A 19946-nucleotide genomic window follows, 5' to 3' on the forward strand; every position below is an offset into this window, starting at 1 on the left:
TGACAGAGGGATCACAGAGAGATGGGTAGGAGAGGCAGAGACATGGTATTGACTAGGAACCCCACCCCCAACCCAGAGACCTACAATGAGGAGGGATATCACTAGGGGGCCCACGTGCAGACTTGCCCACCCTAACACAGCAAAAAAAAAAAACAGTGGGTTAAAGAGCACCAAGACTATACATGAAGAAAATCCATTTGCTAATCCTAGAATATCTTCCAAATGGGTAGAGAACTGCTGAAACTCTCTCTGGGGTGGGAGGCACCATTTTTTGAGAGAGTGCCATTTTTTGCCTCTCCCCTCCACCTTGATAGCACAGGTGAGAACATGGTCCAGGCAGTCTAGCCAGTCTACCAAGACCATCCCAGCTGCCCCAGGCCCCTGGCCCACACCAGCTATGGCCATCCCCCAAGGTGGCCCTGATGCAATGTACTACGGGACACCCCCAACCTATGTCCACTCTAGCTCCAGCCATCCCACCAGGCAGCCTGGGAGCAGTACACCCCAGGACTACGCAACCTGTTCCCACTCCAACTTTAGCCATCCCACCAACGTTGCCCAGGCACAATGTTCTCTGGGAAATCCACTGGCCTGTGCTCATTCCAACTCCAGTCCTCCCACAAGGGAGGCCTGTTGCAGAGCTCTCTGAGACTCCTGGTCCATACCCACCCTAGATCCAGCCATCTCACCAGCATGACTGAGGCACAGAGCACCTGGTGCCCCATGGCCCCTGCCTGCTCCAGCTCTAGCCCTCTCACTAGGGTGTCCCTGGTTCAGCACATCTTGGGGAAATTTGGCCCATGTTTGGAGCTCCAGCTCCAGCCATCCCTTCAAAAAGGCCTTTGCCTGATGCACTCTGGACTCCATCCTACACGCATTTCAGTTCCAGCCATTCCACCAAGGCAGCTCAGCACAGCATACCCCAGGACCCCTAGACAACACCCACTCCAGCTCCAACCAGTCTGCCATAGCCACCCAGCACACACAGTCTACCCAGAGGATGCTCCTATACAAGGCCACATTTTCAAGTCCAGCAGAGGTACTGTTTAGCCTAATTCATAAAAACAAACACAGAAAGTCAAACAAAATGAGGAACAGAGAAATATGTTCCAAACTAAAGAACAAGATAAAATCCTAGAGAAAGACCCTAATGAGACAGAGATAAGTAATTTGCCTGATAAAAAATTCAAAGCAATGGTCATAAAAATGCTCACTGAGTGGATGGACTCAGTGAGAATTTCAACAAAGAGATAAAAAATATAAAAATGAACCAATCAGAACTAGAGAACACAATAACTGAAATGCAAAAATACACTAGAAAAAATCAACAGCAGATTAGAAGATGCAGAATAACATTTCAGCAATCTGGAATATAGGGTAGTGGAAATCACCCAATCAGGACAGCAAAAAGAAAAAAAAAATGTTTTTTAATGAGTATAGTTTAAGGGATCTCTGGGACAACATCAAGCATACTAACATTTGCATTATAGGGGTCCCAGAAGGAGAAGAGAGAGAGAAAGTGGCAGAAAACTGATTTGAAGAAATAATGGCTGAAAATTTTCCTAATCTGAAGAAGGAAACAGATATCCAGGTCCAGGAAGCACAGAGAGTGCCAAAGAAGATGAACCCAGAAATCCACACCAAGACATAGCATAATTAAAATGGTAAAACTTAAAGAAAAAGAGAGAATTTTAAAGGTGGAAAGAGAAAAACAGCTAGTCACCTATAACGGCACCTCCATAAAACTATTGGCTGATTTTTCAGCAGAAGTTTTGCAGGCCAGAAGGGAGTGGCATAATATATGTAAAGAGCTGAAAGGAAAAACTTACAACCAAGAATACTCTACCCAGTAAAATTGTCATTCAGAATTGAAGGAGAGATAAAGAGTTTCCCAGACAATCAAAAACTTAAGGAGTTCATTGCCACTAAACTGGTCTTAAGCCAAAAAAAGGCCATAAATAGAAATAAGAAAATATATGAAAGAAAAAAGTCTCACTGATAAGGGTAATACATAGTAAATGTGGGGGATTAGCCACTTAAAAAGGTAGTATGAAAGTTAAAAGACAAAAGTAGTAAAACCAACTATAACTACAACAAGTAAAGGGATAAGCAAAATTTTTTTAATGTAAACTATGACATCAAAAACATAAAATGTGATGGAGGGAATAAAAATGTAGTGCTTTTAGAATGCCCTTGAACTTAAGTGACTATCAGCTTAAAATAAACTGCTAAATATATGTATGTATATATATATATACACATACATACATATTAATGAATCTCATGGTTCAAAACCAAAAACCTACAGTAAAAAACACAAAGAATAAAGAGAAAGGAACCCAAATATAACACTAAAGAAAATCATGAAACCATATTTGAAAGGATGGACTCCAATTTTGAAAAAAGTTCTACTATGGGTAAAGTGCATGCTACAGAGAAATCATTCGTAAAAGGAAGAGTCAATCAATGTGGCAAACTTCACTGTTGTCTTATTTTAAGAAATTGCCGTAGCCTTCCCAAACTTCAGCAGCCACCATCCTGAACAGTCAGCAGCCATCAACACCGATGCAGGATCTTCTGCTAGAAAAAAGATTATGACTTGCTGAAGGCTCAGGTGATGGTTGGCATTTTTTAGCAATAAAACATTTTTTAATTAAGGTGTATACATTTGTTTAGACATAATGCTGTTGCATACTTAATATAGTGTAAATATAACTTTTATATGCACTGGGAAACCAAAAAAAAAAAGAAAAGAAAAGAAAATCATCAAACCACAAAGGTAGAGACAAAGAAAGAAACAGAGAACTACAAAAACAAGCAGAAAACAATCAACAAAATGGCAATAAGTAAATATCTATCAATAATCACTTTAAATGTAAATGGACTAAATGCTCCAATTAAAGGACATAGGGTGGCTGAGAGGATAAAAAGATAAGACCCATCTATATGCTGCTTACAAGAGATTCACTTTAGGCCTCAAGACACACTCAGACTGAAAGTGAAGGGATGGAAAAAGGTATTCCACACAAATGGAAATAAAAAGAAAGCTGGGGAAGCAGTACTCATATCAGACAAAATATACTTTAAAACAAAGACTGTAACAAAAGACAAAGGGCATTACATAATAATAAAGGGGTCAATCCAAGAAAAAGATATAACATTCATAGATATTTATGCACCCAAATAGGAGCACCTAAATACATACAGCAAATATTAACAGGCATAAAGGGAGAAATTAACAGTAGTACAATAATTGTAGAGGACTTTAGCACCCCTCTTACACCCATGAACAGATCATCCAGACAGAAAATCAATAAGGAAATAGTGACCTTAAATGACACATTAGACCAGATAAACTTAATAGATCTATACAGAACATTCCATCAAAAAACTGCATAATACACATTCTTTTCAAGTGCACATGGAACATTCTCCAGGATAGACTATGTATTAAGCAACAAGACAAGTCTCAATAAATTTAAGAAGACTGAAATCATATCAAGCATGTTTTCTGACCACAATTGTATGAAGCTAGAAATCAATTACAAGAAGAAAACTGGAAAAAATACAAGCATGTGGAAACTAAACAACATATTACTAAACAACCAATGGGTCAATGAAGAAATCAAAGAAGAAATTTAAAAATACCTTGAGACACATAAAAATGGAAACACAATTTTCCAAAATCTATGGGATGCGCAAAAGTGGTAGTAAAAGGAAAGTTCATAGTGATAAATGCCTACCTCAAGACACAAGAAAAATCCCTAATATAATCTAACTTTACACCAAGTGAAACTAGAAAGAAGAACAAACAAAGGCCAAAATTAGTAGAAGGAAGGAAATAATAAAGATCAGAGTGGAATTAAATAAAGACTTAAAGAAAAACAGAAAAGATCAATGAAACTAAGAGCTGCTTCTTTGAAAAAGGTAAACAAAATTAATAAAACTTTAGTCAGACTCACAGAGAAAAAAAAAGAGAGTGGGCCCAAATAAATAAAATCAAATGTAAGGGAAGATACAGCCAACACCACAGAAACACAAAGAATCATAAAAGACTACTACAAACAATTACATACAAACAAAATTAGACAACTTAGAAGAAACAGATAAATTCTTAGAAATATGCAATCTCTGTATCAGGAAGAAATAGAAAATCTGAACAGACAAATTACTAGTAATAAAATTAAATAATGATTTCAAAATTAAAAGTTTTTTTTAATAATTAAAATTAAATCAGTAATCAAAAACTTTCAAAAAACAAAAGCCCGGGTTTGGATGACTTCACAGATAAATTCTACCAATCATTTAAAGAAGAGTTAATATCTATCCTTCTCAAATTATTCCAAAAAAAATTGAAGAAGAAGGAACACTTCCGAATTCATTTTACAAGGCCAGCATACCATGATACCAAAATCAGACAGAGACAATCCAAAAAAAAAAAAACAAAATACAGCCAATATCCCTGATGAACATAGATGCAAAAATCCCCAACAAAACATTTGCAAACCAAACTCAACAATATAGTAAAATGATCATATACCATGATCAAGTGGGATTTACTCCAGGGATGTAAGAATGGTTCAGTATTCACAAATCAATTAATGTGATACACCACATTAACAAAAAGGAAAAGAAAAGTCATGTGATCATCTTGATAGATGCACAAAAAGCATCTGACAAAAATTCAACACCATTTATAATAAAAACTCTCAACAAAGTGTGTACAAATCATAGGATCATCTCTATAGGTGATTTGACAAAATTCAACATCCATTTATAATAAAAGATCTCAACAAAATGGGTATAGAGGGAACACACCTCAACATAATAAAGGCTATATATGACAAACCTACAGCTAACATCATACTCAATTGTGAAAGCTGAAAGCTTTTCCTTTAAGATCAAGAATAAGACAAGAATGCCCACTCTCACCACTTTTATTCAACATAGTGTTAGTAGTCCTAGCTATAACAATCAGACAACAAAAAGAATGAAAGTCATCCAAATTGGGGAAAAGAAGTAAAACTGTCACTATTTGCAGGTGGCATGATACTATATATTGAAAGACTCCACCAAAAACTCTATTAGAATTAATAAATGCATTCAGTAAAGTTGCAGGATACAAAATCAATATAAAGAAATCTGTTGCTTTTCTATACACTAATAATGAACTGTCAGAAAGAGAAAGCAAGATGGACTTCCCTGGTGGTCCAGTGAGTAAGACTCCGCACTCCTAACGCAGGGGGCCCACGTTTGATCCCTGGTCAGGGAACTAGATCCCGCATGCATGCCACAACTAAGAGTTCGAATGCCACAACTGAAGATCCTGCATGCCACAACTAAGATCCAGTGCAGGCTAAATAAATAAATAAATATTTAAAAAAAAAAGAAAGAGAAAGCAAGAAAACAATCCCATGTAAAATTGCATTAAAAAGAATAAAATATCTGGGAATAAACAACCAAGGGTGCAGGAGACCTATACTCTGAAAACTATAAAACATTGATGAAGGAATTTGAAAATAATATAAAGAAATAGAGGGCTTCTCTGGTGGCGCAGTGGTTGAGAGTCCGCCTGCCAATGCAGGGGACACAGGTTCGAGCCCTGGTCTGGGAGGATCCCACATGCCGCGGAGCAGCTGGGCCCGTGAGCCACAACTACTGAGCCTGCGCGTCTGGAGCCTGTGCTCCGCAACAGGAGAGGCCGCGATGGTGGGAGGCCCACGCACCGCGATGAGGGGTGGCCCCCACTCGCCACGGCTGGGGAAGGCCCTCGCACAGGCCTTCACAAGCTCCACAAGCGAGGACCCAACACAGCCAAAAATAAAAATAATAAATAAATAATAAAAATTTTTAAAAAAAATTAAAAAAAAAAAAGAAATAGAAAGATATTGTGTGTTCTTTTATTGGAAGAATGAATATTGTTAAAATGTCCATACTACACAAAGCAATCTATAGATTCAATCCAATCCTTATCAAAACACCAATGGCATTTTTCACAGACCTAAAACAAATAATCCTAAAATTTGTGGGTAACTGCAAAAGACCCTGAATAGCCAAAGCAATTTTGAGAAAGAAGAACAAAGCTGGAAGTATTACACTCCATGATTTCAAACTATACTACAAAGCTATGAAAATCAAAACCACATGGTACTGGACAAAAAACAGACACATAGATCAATGGAACAGAGTAGAGAGCTCAGAAATAAACCCATCAACATCACTAATCACCAGGGAAATGCAAATCAAAACCGTAATGAAATATCACCTCATAGCTCTCAGAACAACTACAGGCATACCTCGGAGATATTGCAGGTTTAGTCTTAATCTACAACAAAGAAGGCAAGAATACACAATGGGGAAGAGATAGTCCCTTCAATAAATGGTTTTGGGAAAATTGGATAGCTGCCTACAAAAGTATAAAACTAGACCACTTTCTTAGACCATATTCAAAAATAAACTCTGGGCTTCCCTGGTGGTGCAGTGGGTAAGAATCAGCCTTCCAAGGCAGGGGACATGGGTTGGAGCCCTGGTCAGGGAAGATCCCACATGCCACAGAGCAACTAAGCCCGTGCACCACAACTACTGAGCCTGCACTCTAGAGCCCACGTGCCACAACTACTGAAGCCCACGTGCCTAGAGCCCTTGCTCCACAACAAGAGAAGACACCACAATGAGAAGTCCATGCACCACAACGAAGAGTAGCCCCTGCTCGACACAACGAAAGAAAGCCCGTGTGCAGCAACAAAGACCCAATCAGCCAAAAATAAATAAATAAATAAATAAAAACTCGAAGTGGATTAAATATTAAATGTAAGACCAGAAATCATAAAACTCCTAGAAGAAAACATAGTAGCATGCTCTTTGACATAAGTATTAGCAATATTTTTCTGGATCCTCAGGCCAGGGCAACAAAAGCAAAAATACACAAATGAGACTAAATTAAACTAAAAAGTTTTTGCACAGTGAAAGAAACCATCAACAAAATGTAAAGGCAACCTACTGAATGGGAGAAGTTATTTGCAAATGATATGTTTGATAAGGGGTTAATACCCAAATTATATAAAGAATTCATACAACTCAGTAGCAAAAAAACTAACAGTCTGATTAGAAAATGGGCAGACGACCTGAATAGACATTTTTCCAAAGAAGACAGACAGATGGCCAATTAAATGCCTCCTTTGATATCTTCAGTACTAACAGGATAGAGCCTAATCTAGTCTTGGACCAAGCAGAGCTAGACTCATTTGTCCCTCTTGCCAGCCCCTACTTTCTCAATTTTAGCTTGCAAAGGGTAGTGCTTGCAATACAGCACCTCTCAGATCTTTGACCTTATGTTGTCTTTGGAATAATCTTTATAGAAAAGAAAATTCTAGTGATTAACTAGTCCAGGTTACTTGCCCACATGGTTTTCCTTTCCGCACCAATTTTTATCCTTTCTTTCATGTGCAGCTGGGCTGTCACAGAGACCAAAGATCTCTACTTTTTATAAGTCTGAGACCTGAAAGGCATTACCAAACAAAACTTTCTAACCCATAGTGCATCACAATACCCTTTGAGTGATGTAAAAGGATCAAGTCCCACAACTCTGCAGTGAGCCTTTACAACACCAGGAGACAGCTGAAATAACTGCTGTCCTCAGAGGACTGCTTTTAAGGACAAGGAGGTCTCTACCCACTGCAGCCTAAGCAGGTAACACCAGTTACTGCCTGTACTTCTCTCTTCTCTCACTTAGTTGTTGCATTGCTAAATAGCTGATTGCCTTTTGAATGTTCTAGGGACAGGAGCTCACAATTTAAAGAAACTTTGTGGTAGACCATTTTGTAAAGCCAAGAATTCTTTTGGAAACTGAATATTCATACCTTTCAATTTTGAATTATTTGAAGAGTTTTAGATCAACATTTTTTTCTTAGGGTATACCTATATTAAGGTATCTGGCTCTTTATGATACAAGAAGAACAAAGCTTAAAAACTGTTAACTAGATTACTAGATTACTGAGTGGACTGATTGTTGGATGGATGGATGGATTCTTTCATTTATTCATTCATTCTGAAGTATGCATTGAGCACTTCCTTTGATGGGGAACACTTTGCAAGACAGTGTGGTAGGAGAACAAGGAGAGTAAAGATAGAGGCCATCAAAACAACGTGGTTCCAAGATCCAGGAGCTTACATAATTTTAACTGAGAGGAAAGACACTGTATGAAACTCATGTCTTGTTCTTTGAAGAATCTCTAGAATCTTATTCAAGGCCTGGCACAAAATTGCCACTCATTAAACATTTTCTTAAATGATGAATAAATGAGTTCAGAAACCAATGAACCAATGAGAACCAAAATGCGTAATAGAATTAATCAAGGGCTCTGTGAATTCAGGGGCAGGCAACGGACCATTTGGAACTCATAGTGCTGGTAAGAGATTGTAAAGGACCTGAATAAAGCCCTGAAGAATGGGTGGAATTTAGACTAGAAAAAGAGGAAGGAAAAAGCATTCAGGCAGCAGAATTCATGGTAGGAATTTTGGGGGTTGGGTGCAGGGGTGTGGAAGGGGAAGAGAGCAAGTGGGTAATTAACCTTCCTGAACTGGGAACACTGGCTTCCTGAGGAAACAGAAGCAATAGGGGACTGTCAGAGTAACTCAGTTACTGAAAATCATTTTCTAAATGTCCTCTTATGACACACATGCTCAAAAGCAGCTGGGAGACATTGCCCTAGCCACAGAGCAATCCGGCAGTCAGCAAGGCTGCTGTCATACCCCTAGTCAGGGCGGGTCATATGAATTCTGAGATAGCCATCCACCCCCATGCCTTCTCTGCACTGTCAGATTACTAGGGCATGGCTTTCCCCAGAGGCCCAACATCCCCCAGTGCAATGAGTGCTGATGCCACACCTTCAAGGAAAGGGGACACTCAGGACTCTGGTGTTATAAACTACATTTAGAAAATAAATTGTTGCCATTTGTACGCCAGTTTAAATGCCACTCCCTAACTATTCCTCAAATTTTCCAAAAATTACCAGATAAATAGCATCAGAGTCTTGGGACCCTGACTCTAATATCCTGCCTCTGCCCCTTCTTTGGGCAGATTAATTAAATGATAACTTGCTAGTTATCATTTACTTAAGGTTCGCAAGCTAATTAACTTATCAGGTAATTGCTGCTGGTTCCACTTGACGTTGTAAGACTTTTTAACAAATATTATTTTTAACTCTTTCCTACCATAAAAAGTAGGTGTCAATATTTAAAATCTTTTTCTAAACCTCAGAAAGCCCATCTCCAAAAGGAGAGCTTCTCACAAGTTTCATATCAGGGAAAATGTCCAGAAGCAAATGTGACTTATCCATTCTTAGAGCCTTTTCCTTTAGAATTCCGAAAGAGACAAGGAGGGATGCAGCCCCTCAACTACCTGAAAGCTAACTTGTCAAAGGATTCTGTTTTAGCAGTTACTGAGCTTTAATTTCACATTGATCGTGCAACTCTATGATTAATATCTGACTTCAACTCCTCTACCACATAAGCAACATGAGAGCAGAATCACATACCTTTTGCTAAATGCTTTTTCCCTAGTGCCTGGTACAATGCCAAGCAAAGGTAGTTGATCAGTAAATGTTTGTTGAGTAAATCAATGAATCAGTGGCACTCGAGGAGAAGGAGGATGGGCTTTGGAGTCAGGCACATCTGGATTTTTTTGTTTATTGGCTATGTGACCTTAAACATGTAATTTAACATCTACAAATTCAGGATAATAACAAACAACTCTCAGGACTCTTGTGAGGACTGAATGAAAGAACATATGTAAAATGTCTTGTTGTCAGCTGAGGACTAGTTTTTTTTCCATCCCCTTTCTACCAGAATGTGATTGCTCTTTTTCAAAATTATTTTAGCTATTTTATTTCCCTTGCATTTCCAAATAAACTTTAGAACAGGCTTGTCTATATCTACAAAAAAATCCTGCTAATTCGTTCAACCAGACAAATCAGATCAATTTGGGGAGAATTGTTATCTTTACTATGTTGAGTCTTCCAATCCATGACCACACTGTCTCTCAGGTCTTTGATTTCTTTCTTCAGGATTTTGTGCTTTTCAGCATACGTAGCCTGTAAATGTCTCATTAGATTTATACATAATGTCCCTTTTTCCTTTTTTTGAGCTATTGTAAATAGTTGTGTTTTAAATCTTGGTTTTAGTTTTTTACTTAAAGTATAGAAATATAATTTTTTTTATGTGTTGACTTTGTATCCTATGATCTTGTTAAAAAGAGTTATTTGTTTAGGAACTTTATCTATAGATTCCTTGAGATTTTCTACACAATTATGTCATTTACAAATAGGGATAGTTTTCTTGCCTTCCCATCTGTATGCTTTTATTTCATTTTCTTGCCTTATTGCACTGAGTCAGACTTCCAGCAGCATGTTCAGTAGGAGTGGTGAGAGTAACATCCTTGCTTTGTTCCTAATTTCAAGAAGAAATCAGGCTTTCACCACTAAATGTCATGTTAGCTGTAGGTTTTTATGGATGTTCCTTATCAGGTTGAGAAATTTCCTTCATGGCTTGCTAAGAAATATTGCCATAAATAAGCAGAATTTATCAGGTTTTTGACTATGTTACTATATTTTATAAACTTTTGATTTGATCCATAATATATTCTATAATACCAAAAAGTTGCTGAGAAAGTTGGCAAAATAAATCTTATATATTTTTTCCCAAAGTCAGCATGTTGAATATTAACTTTGAGGAAGTTTGCTGGAATGTACATCTTTTATTCATTTACCTTATTTCACCTTCTGAAATCAGCATAATACAAATTCTATTATTAAATTTTAATGTCTGTGCCCTAGGAGTCTAACCATAGTGATTTAGGGTCCAGCCTTAATAACTGAAAGTGGCTAAAATCCTCATAAGTAAGAGCCATGAAGATGCCCAAACCTTGACTCACTTCTGGGAATGTATCCTAAGAAATAAATTCAATAGAATCAAACATATAGATGTTCAGCATGACCAAAATGTCCAACATTAAGGGACTGGGTTTCATAAATTATGGCACATTCAGTTATTCAGTAAATATTTATTAAATGTCTACTGTGTATCAGTTATTATCTTTGGCCCTAGAGGTACAGCAGTGAACACAACAGACAAAGCTCCCTGCCCTCATGGTGATTACTTTCTAATGGGGAAGGCAGACATAAACAAGATACCTAAGTAAACATACAGTATGGCAGATGGTGATGAGTGTTGTGGAGAAAAATCAAGCATAGAGCATGGATAAGGAGTCCAGGGGTGGAAGTGGAGAGGATACTGTTTAAATAGAGTGATGGGTGGGCCTCACCAAACAACACAAAAGAACACTAAATATTAGAATTAAGAATACTTTGTGGCAATGCGGAAAATTTTTCATGAAATATTGTTAAATGAAAACCCAAAAATGTAAAATAGAATGTCTACTGAGTTTTCAAGTTTTTAAGTATAAACCTGAGTATATACACATAAAATATAAAAAATGAAAATAATTGTTTATGGGTGGTTTTAATATTATTTTATAGCATTATTTACCCTGAGTATATTGTATTTCAGTTTAAGAAAAGAAAAACGTTTAAGGTTTCCCAAGATTAATATGAAATTGAATGAAAGGTAGGATGAAGGTACAGATAGAACTCATGTCTGCGCTGGAAGAATTTTACTAAGGGCACATCAGAAGGAGAATCTTCTATTAAGGCAACTAAAAAATTATATATTTTAAAGGAGATAAAAGTTATGTTGTTCATGGTGCCTCTAACAACAGTTGTGCAGTGTTGGCTGTGAGTATAGAAATGATGACAAGTTTAACATGTGCTCATAAGTGAGTCACATTCAGATTTGGTACGTGACTCTATTTTTTAAGATTAAAATAAAATGCACTGACATATCTTACTGCAAACTACATTTTCTTATGTGTTCAAGAGATGATAGCTAACCACACAAAATGTGATCTGGTACCCTATGCACATGGTAGAGGCATCCTCTAAAGGTGCAGAATGGCAATGTCACCCACCCAGACAAGGTCTCCTGATTATTCTGGAAGCTTAGGCTTAGACTCAAAGTGGGCTATTAATGTGTTCCTCTGAAAGGGTTTCTTTGGCATAGCCAAGTTACAGCCACCCAGGACTGGTGTTCCCTGCGGTGCTGATTCAGAATTTCTAGGCACTGAGCAATCACTCTATCATCAGAGGCACACTAGGTGTTTTCTTTGTTAGGAGCACAAATGTCCTAAATATCTTGCATTCTTCTCTCCAGCATGTCACTTCTAGTAAAATGAAATCCCAGCAGTCACGTTTCTGAGCTTAAGGGAGAACTCAACTGTGTTTACTCAGATTTTCTCTGCCATTCTTTCTTCCATCTTTTTTTTTTTTAAATAAGCACACCAGTGCTAAAAGTAAAAACACACTTTGTAATTAACAGGCTCTGTTGGATAGCCAAACTGTTCTGTTATAATCTTGTTTGAAAATTTTCAAGTTGCTTGAAAAACATGGAGGTGAAATAAAGCAGCCAGCTGGCCTGTGGACAGTAAGTTAACAAGTTATAAAAAGAAGAGAGAAAGGCATCACATGCTTTTTTCCAATCCTTTCTCCCTCCTGGTTACTGCTTCTTTTGGGTTGTCCCCAGTTTTGTTTTGGCTGATGGTCTGGGGGCTCCATGGTTGTTTTGATATAGTATAGTCGTTAAGATAAATGTTTCTGGAGCCAGAGGATTCTAACCATGGTTCCTCAGAAGTTATTCTACTTCTCAGAATCTCTGTTTTCTTGTCAGTAAAGTAGTGATAAACACTTCACAGGGTTTCTGGGAGTCTAATATGAGCTCATGCATGTTACCTGACACATTATACGTGCTCATAAGTAGAAACGCATATATTCTGCCTTCTCACAGATGCTTTTTAGGTTAGAAAACACTCACACATGCATTACTGCCTCACTTAACTCTCCAGAAAGATATTGTAATCATCCATATACTTAGTGGGCACCTGAGTCTGTTCAGGCGGCTATAACAAATTTCAGAGGCTGGGTGACTCGTAAACAATAGAAGTTTCTTTCTCACACTTCTGGAGGCTAGAAGTCCGAGGTCAGGGTGCCAGCATGGTCAGACTCTGGTGAGACCCCTTCCACGTTGCAGGCTGCCGACTTCTTGTATCGTCACATGGCAGAAAGAGGCCCAGGGTGCACTCTGGGGTCTCTTTCATAAGAACACTAGTTCCATTCATGAGGGCTCCACACCCATGATGTAATTACCTCCCAAAGGCTCTCCCTCCAAATACCATCACATTGGGATTAGGGTTTCAACCTATGAATTTCAGGGGGACACAAACTTTCAGTCCACTCCGGTGGGAAAATGATTTGCCACAGGTCACATGGGTCTCAGTCCAACGTTCTCCTGCTACACCATGTTTATGCAAATCAGAGGCCCAACTGTCTTTGTGTATACATAATATATACACATAGTACAAAATTCATAAGGTACACAGAAGGTAAACTGTAAAAAAGTAAGGCTTTCTCCCACCTCTGTCCCCCAGGCATTCAGTTTCCTCCCCATTGTAGACTCTTTCTCTACTGAATACTTAGATGCAGTGGTTTTTCTGTGGCAAGTCCTCTCCAGTAGATAATCAGATGCAATATGAAATTTTAGACTGGAAACATTATATATTACATGTTTAAATCCAGGGCCAGTATAGGAAACAGAAAGAGTTTGATGTAGATAACGAGGTGCTTACAAAATCATTGGAAAGGTTGGAGGGTTAGGCTCTGGGGAAGGCCTCTAGGAAGCTTCCAGAACACCTTCACAAAACTGACCCATCATGGAAGCAGCTACCTGTGCCCTGATCAGGAAAGTGCTTCCAGACAATTGAGTTCAAGAACCTAGTCCCAAAGCCACCAGCACTGCCACTGCAGCCCCCTCTCCACACTCATGAAGCTGGTGTTTGAACACTAGAACACAGCATTCAGCGCTGCCTTCAACACAATTGCCTTTTGACACCCTCAAAGCTGCAGATTGGACAGGGGCATTCTGCTGGAAAAAAAAAAAAAAACCCCACATCGTCATAACCGCCTGGCCGGTAGAACAAGTCAAAGCAGCAGGAAACAGCCTCTGTCTCGTTTTCATCTTCCAAATCTCACTCAATTACATCCGACTGGAGGATCCTAATTCATATCCAGAATTCTAGTTGTGAGGGAGTATGGAAGATGCAGTGCTTAGCCTGCAAGCTCATGCAGTAGGAAGGCACCCTAAGAAGGGTGAGAAAGGAGGCTATGTGCCCAACTTGCACAGTACTTTCTATTTTTAAAGAAAAGCATGTCTATATGTATTGGCTTATGCATTCCATTTCTTTTTGTTTGAGTCTATTTCCTTCCCTAAGTAGTCTAGCAGAAGCTATGATGGTCCTATGATGGTCCTTCAAGCCAGACTTTGTAGTACTAGATAGCTCATGCCTGGAAATGTATATAAACTTGCAATACGAAACTTCACTCTAATTTTTTTTTCAGAATCCTATCCATCATGACTGCCATCCGGCTACAAGAATTTACTGACCGCCACCCAGGGATCCCACCCAGGTAATGTTCTTCCAAATACAGACGCCTCCAGAGCTGCAGCAAGGTGGACAGACACCTAGGGAATTGGAATTGCTCACCTCACCCTGCTGCTTGCTCCCTGATTAAGAGAGAAATGCTACCAGAGGTTCTAGTGAAGTTTCTTTGGGTTTAGAGAAAGTTGTAAAAAAAAAAAACAAAACATCCCACATTCATGGCAGAATCCAAGCAAACAGGCAATTCCAGATTCCCAAAAGATTGGAAGGATGTTGGGTTTTGCTTGGGAAGAGCTTTAGTAAGGAACCCAAGCCCAAATTTCAGAGGGGACCCATTTACTCTTCTTGGGATAAAACAAACCACTCTCATGCTTTTGCAACATGGGATGCAGCCGCACAGACAGAAACTAAGTAGTTTCACTCTTTCTCTGAGTTCATCGATGGCCCAAGAATAAAGCGTAAATGGGACCAAAGACTTCTGTTGCATAAAACCCTTGTTTTATTGAACTGAAAGCAGCCTCCAGTTACACTGCCGGGTCTATTTCTCTTCCTATTCCTTTGGTACAGGGCATCTACTTCCTATCTGCCAACAGTGAGAGAATCACAGAGTTCACACAAAAATAACTCTGAACTCTTCTGAAACGAAGTCATCGCACAAACACAAAGATGACTCTGGATGTGACATGGAGTTTAGAGAACTGGGTTTGATTCATGCCTCTGGCATTTATCAGCTGAGTGATATTTAGAAGGTCCACTTAACCCCTCTGAGCCTCAGTCTCCTTTTCTGTAATGGGGTGTTAATAATGTTTACCTGACAAGGTGACTGTGAGAATTAGATGCGATCATCTCTGTAAAGATGCTTTGTAATGTATGAAGCCCAACACTGACACAAGGGCTGCATCGTCATTGTGTCACAGGCTACCTCATTCTCTAGAGAGATCCTCCCCTGTGCATGTTGGATTTTGCCTGCAGGTAAGCCCAGATCCTGCTCTGGTTACATTCACCCTCCCAGGGGACGGGTTTGCTCTTGTCTGGACCGAACATGTCACCTCAAAGAGCCAAGCTGTCAGGGACTGGTAAATACCGTAGGGTGGAATCAGACGCACCTGGACTTCTACTCCCACCCAAGGCGAAGGAAAGGCCTTTCTACAGCTGACTCAAGAATCTTGTAAGCCAAGTCAATAAAATGGGTCTGGGCAGAGTCCAGGGCGGGGCTCCTGGGCCAGGTCTGGAGGCCAGCCCAGCTTTCTTACCCATTAATCGATTTTGCCTAACACCCAACCCCGCCTCGGGAGAGGCCGGGTACTGTGCAGCCTCTGGGAATACTGACTGCCACGCCAGGCCAGGCATTGCCACTTAAGAGGTACACATTCTTTTCCAAACAATCGACATTTTAACCTGTTAATCGAGAGCTTTCTCCTGTTTGAGGTGAAGGCCACATGGGGGAACTTGGAAAGTCTACCCAAAGAGTTGGAGGAAAAATGTATCATGCTTTCATTTCTCAAAACTCTCCATGTCTCCACCCAGCCCTCCCTCCAACACCTACCTGCTTACACACTTTCCCATTCTCTCCACTCCAAAACCTACCCAGGGAGACTCCCGAGGGACTTGGGGTGGGCATGTTACCTGGTACTGGCGAGGGGCTTCTCCATTCTCAGATGGCTTGTACAGACCGCTTCTAGGAGCAGTGCCTGGGCTGCTTGCTTGGACTCATGCCAGGGAGGAACCCAGAGTCAAAACACAGCCTAGTGCAAACAGTATAGCAACTGTGAGAAACCAGTGTCATTCTGGAACTCCAACTGGATGCTTAACAAAGTATAACGTGGCCGTAGGGTAATCTTTCCAAGGTAGTGCTTGGAAACTGGATGGGCGCCTAAGAAAGCTGTATCGCCCACTCCCGTGCACTCAGAAATGTCATTTATTCCCTATTACAGTGCCAGTAATTCTTCTTATGACCTAACCCCCTGCTGTTATTTACTGTTCAGGGATCAGTCATATTATCCCAGACGCTGGGCAGGTCTAGACAGCCTGTGGTTTTTCTGAAAATTAGAGCTCCCTGAGGTCCTGTTTGCATAGACAGACAGACCCGCCCTGCTTAGAGCACTTGCTTTTTGCACGAGCTAGACAACAAGGTCCCCACTGGCCCACACAACACTCCACGCTGATCCCAACTCTGTCTTGGCTTCTATAATTCCCCTCACCTGGAACCTCTTCCCCATCTTATTTACTTGCCCAAACCCTAGACACCCCTCCCTCTTTTGTGCCCCACTGACCCTTTATTCAGATCACAATTTCAGCACATAAAGAGCATTATGAGGACAAGACCTGCTTCTTAGTCACCTTTGTATCTGCAGAACCTAGCGGTGTGCAGAGTACGTTACGTACATTCAATAAATGCTGGTTGGAATGGAGGCATAGTTTAAGTTTCCATTCATCATCCAACACATGTTTGGCAAGCTACTTCATGCAGACCTATGCACTACTTTCTACTGACTCTTCTTGAATTCTTATGGCACCTACCAAGTGCTCAGAACCTGTGGAGGCCCCAAAAGACCCCACATAACACAGACTCTATCGTCATCCTCTCAACAGGGGTCACTTTCCTGTGTTCTGTTTCCTGGAGAATGGCAGCCTTCTCCCCAGTGCCTGAAGCCTCAGCCTTGTCTTGGACCCCTCCTTCTTTTTCACTCTCAACACTCTCTCTTAACAGTGATCTCAGTCAGACCTCTCCTCTCATCCACATTTCCACCACAAAGTGAGAGCTTCCCCACGTAGTACATTACTAAGATTGTGTCCTGACCAGTCTCTCTACTTCTAGTCAGATTGTCCTCAAATTTGCTTTCCATACGGCCACCAGCGAAATCTTTCTAAAATAAAAATTGCGTTTGTCATAAATCTTCTTAAAGATCCTACAAAGATTCCCTATTACCTACCTCAGTGGTTCTCAACCTTTCAGACAAACCCTCCCTTTGTTTATAACAAATATTTTGTAATGTCCCTGCTACTCTCCTGAAATAAAATCTGTAAATAACATAATCCAACTACACATAATTTTAAAATATCAATATAATGCTATAACCATAATCTAAAAGGAAAGTAATTAATTATAAAAGAAGATGTATTTCAGAATGTAAGATCTGGGCACCACTAGTCCTCGGTCCCTCCCCCTGGCACCACTGTGTTTCAGCTGCACACACCCCACCCAGCTCACCTCACGCCTCAGAAGACCTCCCCTCACTCTCCACCTCGTTCACTCACGCTTGTGCTTCCAAACGTCCTCCCAACCCAGCCCTCCCAGGCAGGGCTACAGCCCCTCCTCTAGGTTTACAAGCACCTTGTGCTTTGACCTTCACAGTGCTTCTTCATTTTTAGCCCCTATATACTGAATTATCAGAGTTTTTTTAAACATTGTGGAAGTTTGTAAAAATATCTAAAGTAGAAAAAATAGTATAAGGAAGCCCCATGTATCCATTTCCATCTTTCAACAATTATCAACATTTGCCCCACTGGTTTTATATATATATATTCTCTTATTTTTTTTTTCTGATATTGTGAACCTAATACCTGACATGTCAAATATTTCTTTATGAATCCTGAAAACTGAATCCTGAAAAATGGATAACAAAAGACACTCCTATCAAGAGATTCCAAAGGTTTTATGAACTTTGTGCCAGGAACTGGGGATAAAGACTGAATGTATTTTTTATGATACCACAGCTGTTTTTCTTCTGTAAAGAACTAATCATAATAATTGCTTTTCTCTCACCCCCTTACTGTTCCCACTAGTATATTCATTGCTCATCAAGGAAAGGACCTCCATGGCTGGTCCCTGGGCAGCTTGCAAGAGTTCATTATGCTTATAGTGTGAAGAGATCTCCCAGGTGAGACACCTTCCTAAATCTTAATGTTCAAAAATTTCACTAAAGTTAGAATAATAAATGAAAAAAGGGGAATCACAATTTGTAATGATAATAATAACAATAATAATTATTATTGTTTAGTGGATGGAAAAATTTGGAAGGAAATGCAGCAAAATGTTAACAATGGTTTTTCATGAATGGTGAGATTATTGATATTTGTATTTCATGTTTTATCTTTTTCTCTATTTTCCATATTTTTTGTAATGAACATATATCACTTTTATAATTAGCAATAAATATAAAATTTTATTAAATCATCAAAGAAATTTAAGAAACACCATGAGTTTAGCATTTTCACTCAGTCAAATAACAAACTTCTTGAGAGTCAGTTTCCTTCTCAATAAAATTACAAATTTGGTCTAAATGGTTTCTGCCTTTCTGCAGGTGATTTTAACAAAAAGGGGAAAAAAGTAGGTACTTCAATGCTATTTTCTAGTTTTGGGAGGCTGGAAACCACAGCAGTTAATAACAGCAATTTGAGTAACTTATGAAATGTTTGATCTTAGGCAGTTTTCATTCCTTCTGAGTATCAGTGACTTATCTGTTAAATAAAATAATTGATATAAAATTCTAGAACATGGTAAGCACTCAAAATATGATTGCTATTATTTTGAGTTCATCATCTAGTATATTTTACAAACTTCTTTTCTTCTCTTAATTGCCTTTGATGTAGTCAACTCCTGATTATTCTCCAAGCAAAGAAAAGGGAGCCATGGCAACTATAAAGCAGCACACAGTCTGAACTTAATAGATGATCAATCTGGAAGTAGCTTTAGCTTTTTGAATTCTGATTCAGTTTAATAAATAAGATGTAGCCCAGAGAAGTGACATGTCTTGCCTGAGGTGTAGTTGGTTGGTGTAAAAGCTGGGACGTGAGTTGATCCAATTTTCTGATTGCTGTTCAAGGCTCTTTGTTCTAACTCGAATACATTCTTACATCAAACTCTTGTTAGGGCCACGTTCTCTGCCAGAGGATAAACAAGGAAGGAAACAACAGAACTCCACTGCCAGAAGCCAGCTCCACAGGGCACTCTCCACGTGTGTTCTGTGGACTCTGACCGCTCCCCCAACTCCAGTGCCTCACCCTCCTCCTAACACAGGACACTTGGGCAAAGGGAACCTTGACTCTGACAAGACTTGTGCCTGCCCAAGATTAGTCTTAGGGGGAAAACTTAGTGCAAACGTCAATCAATGACTTTATTAAACTTCTGGTTAAGAATAAGAATAAGGAAAGACAAGCAAGAAACAAAACAGGAAATAATGCAGTTATTTGGACCAGTCCTAACTTCCGTTTTTATAGTCATAGTTTAAATTGATAGTTGCCTAATGGCTTACCTTCACCAGATATATTCTCCCACCAACTTGATATTTTCAGAATTAGAGCTCCTCCTTTGAGTGAAAGTCTTGTCTTCAGAATACTGATGTATTACTTGACAACGGAGAAGATTCTGGTTCCATAGAAACATTCAAAGCAAAAGCAGAGC

General features: G+C 39.4%; 1 protein-coding gene across 1 annotated transcript in view; it reads left to right on the forward strand.

Annotated features, from left to right (window-relative positions):
- The first annotated feature begins 14514 nt into the window (after positions 1–14514).
- The window catches only part of SPMIP3 (sperm microtubule inner protein 3), a 35386-nt gene continuing 29954 nt past the window's right edge, over positions 14515–19946 (forward strand). The window contains 3 exon segments of the mRNA XM_068538506.1: positions 14515–14570; positions 18329–18366; positions 18369–18423. Of these exon segments, the coding sequence (XP_068394607.1) occupies positions 14515–14570; positions 18329–18366; positions 18369–18423 (149 nt within the window).

This window comes from Eschrichtius robustus, chromosome 3 (genome assembly GCF_028021215.1).
Source record: "Eschrichtius robustus isolate mEscRob2 chromosome 3, mEscRob2.pri, whole genome shotgun sequence".
NCBI lineage: Eukaryota > Metazoa > Chordata > Mammalia > Artiodactyla > Eschrichtiidae > Eschrichtius > Eschrichtius robustus.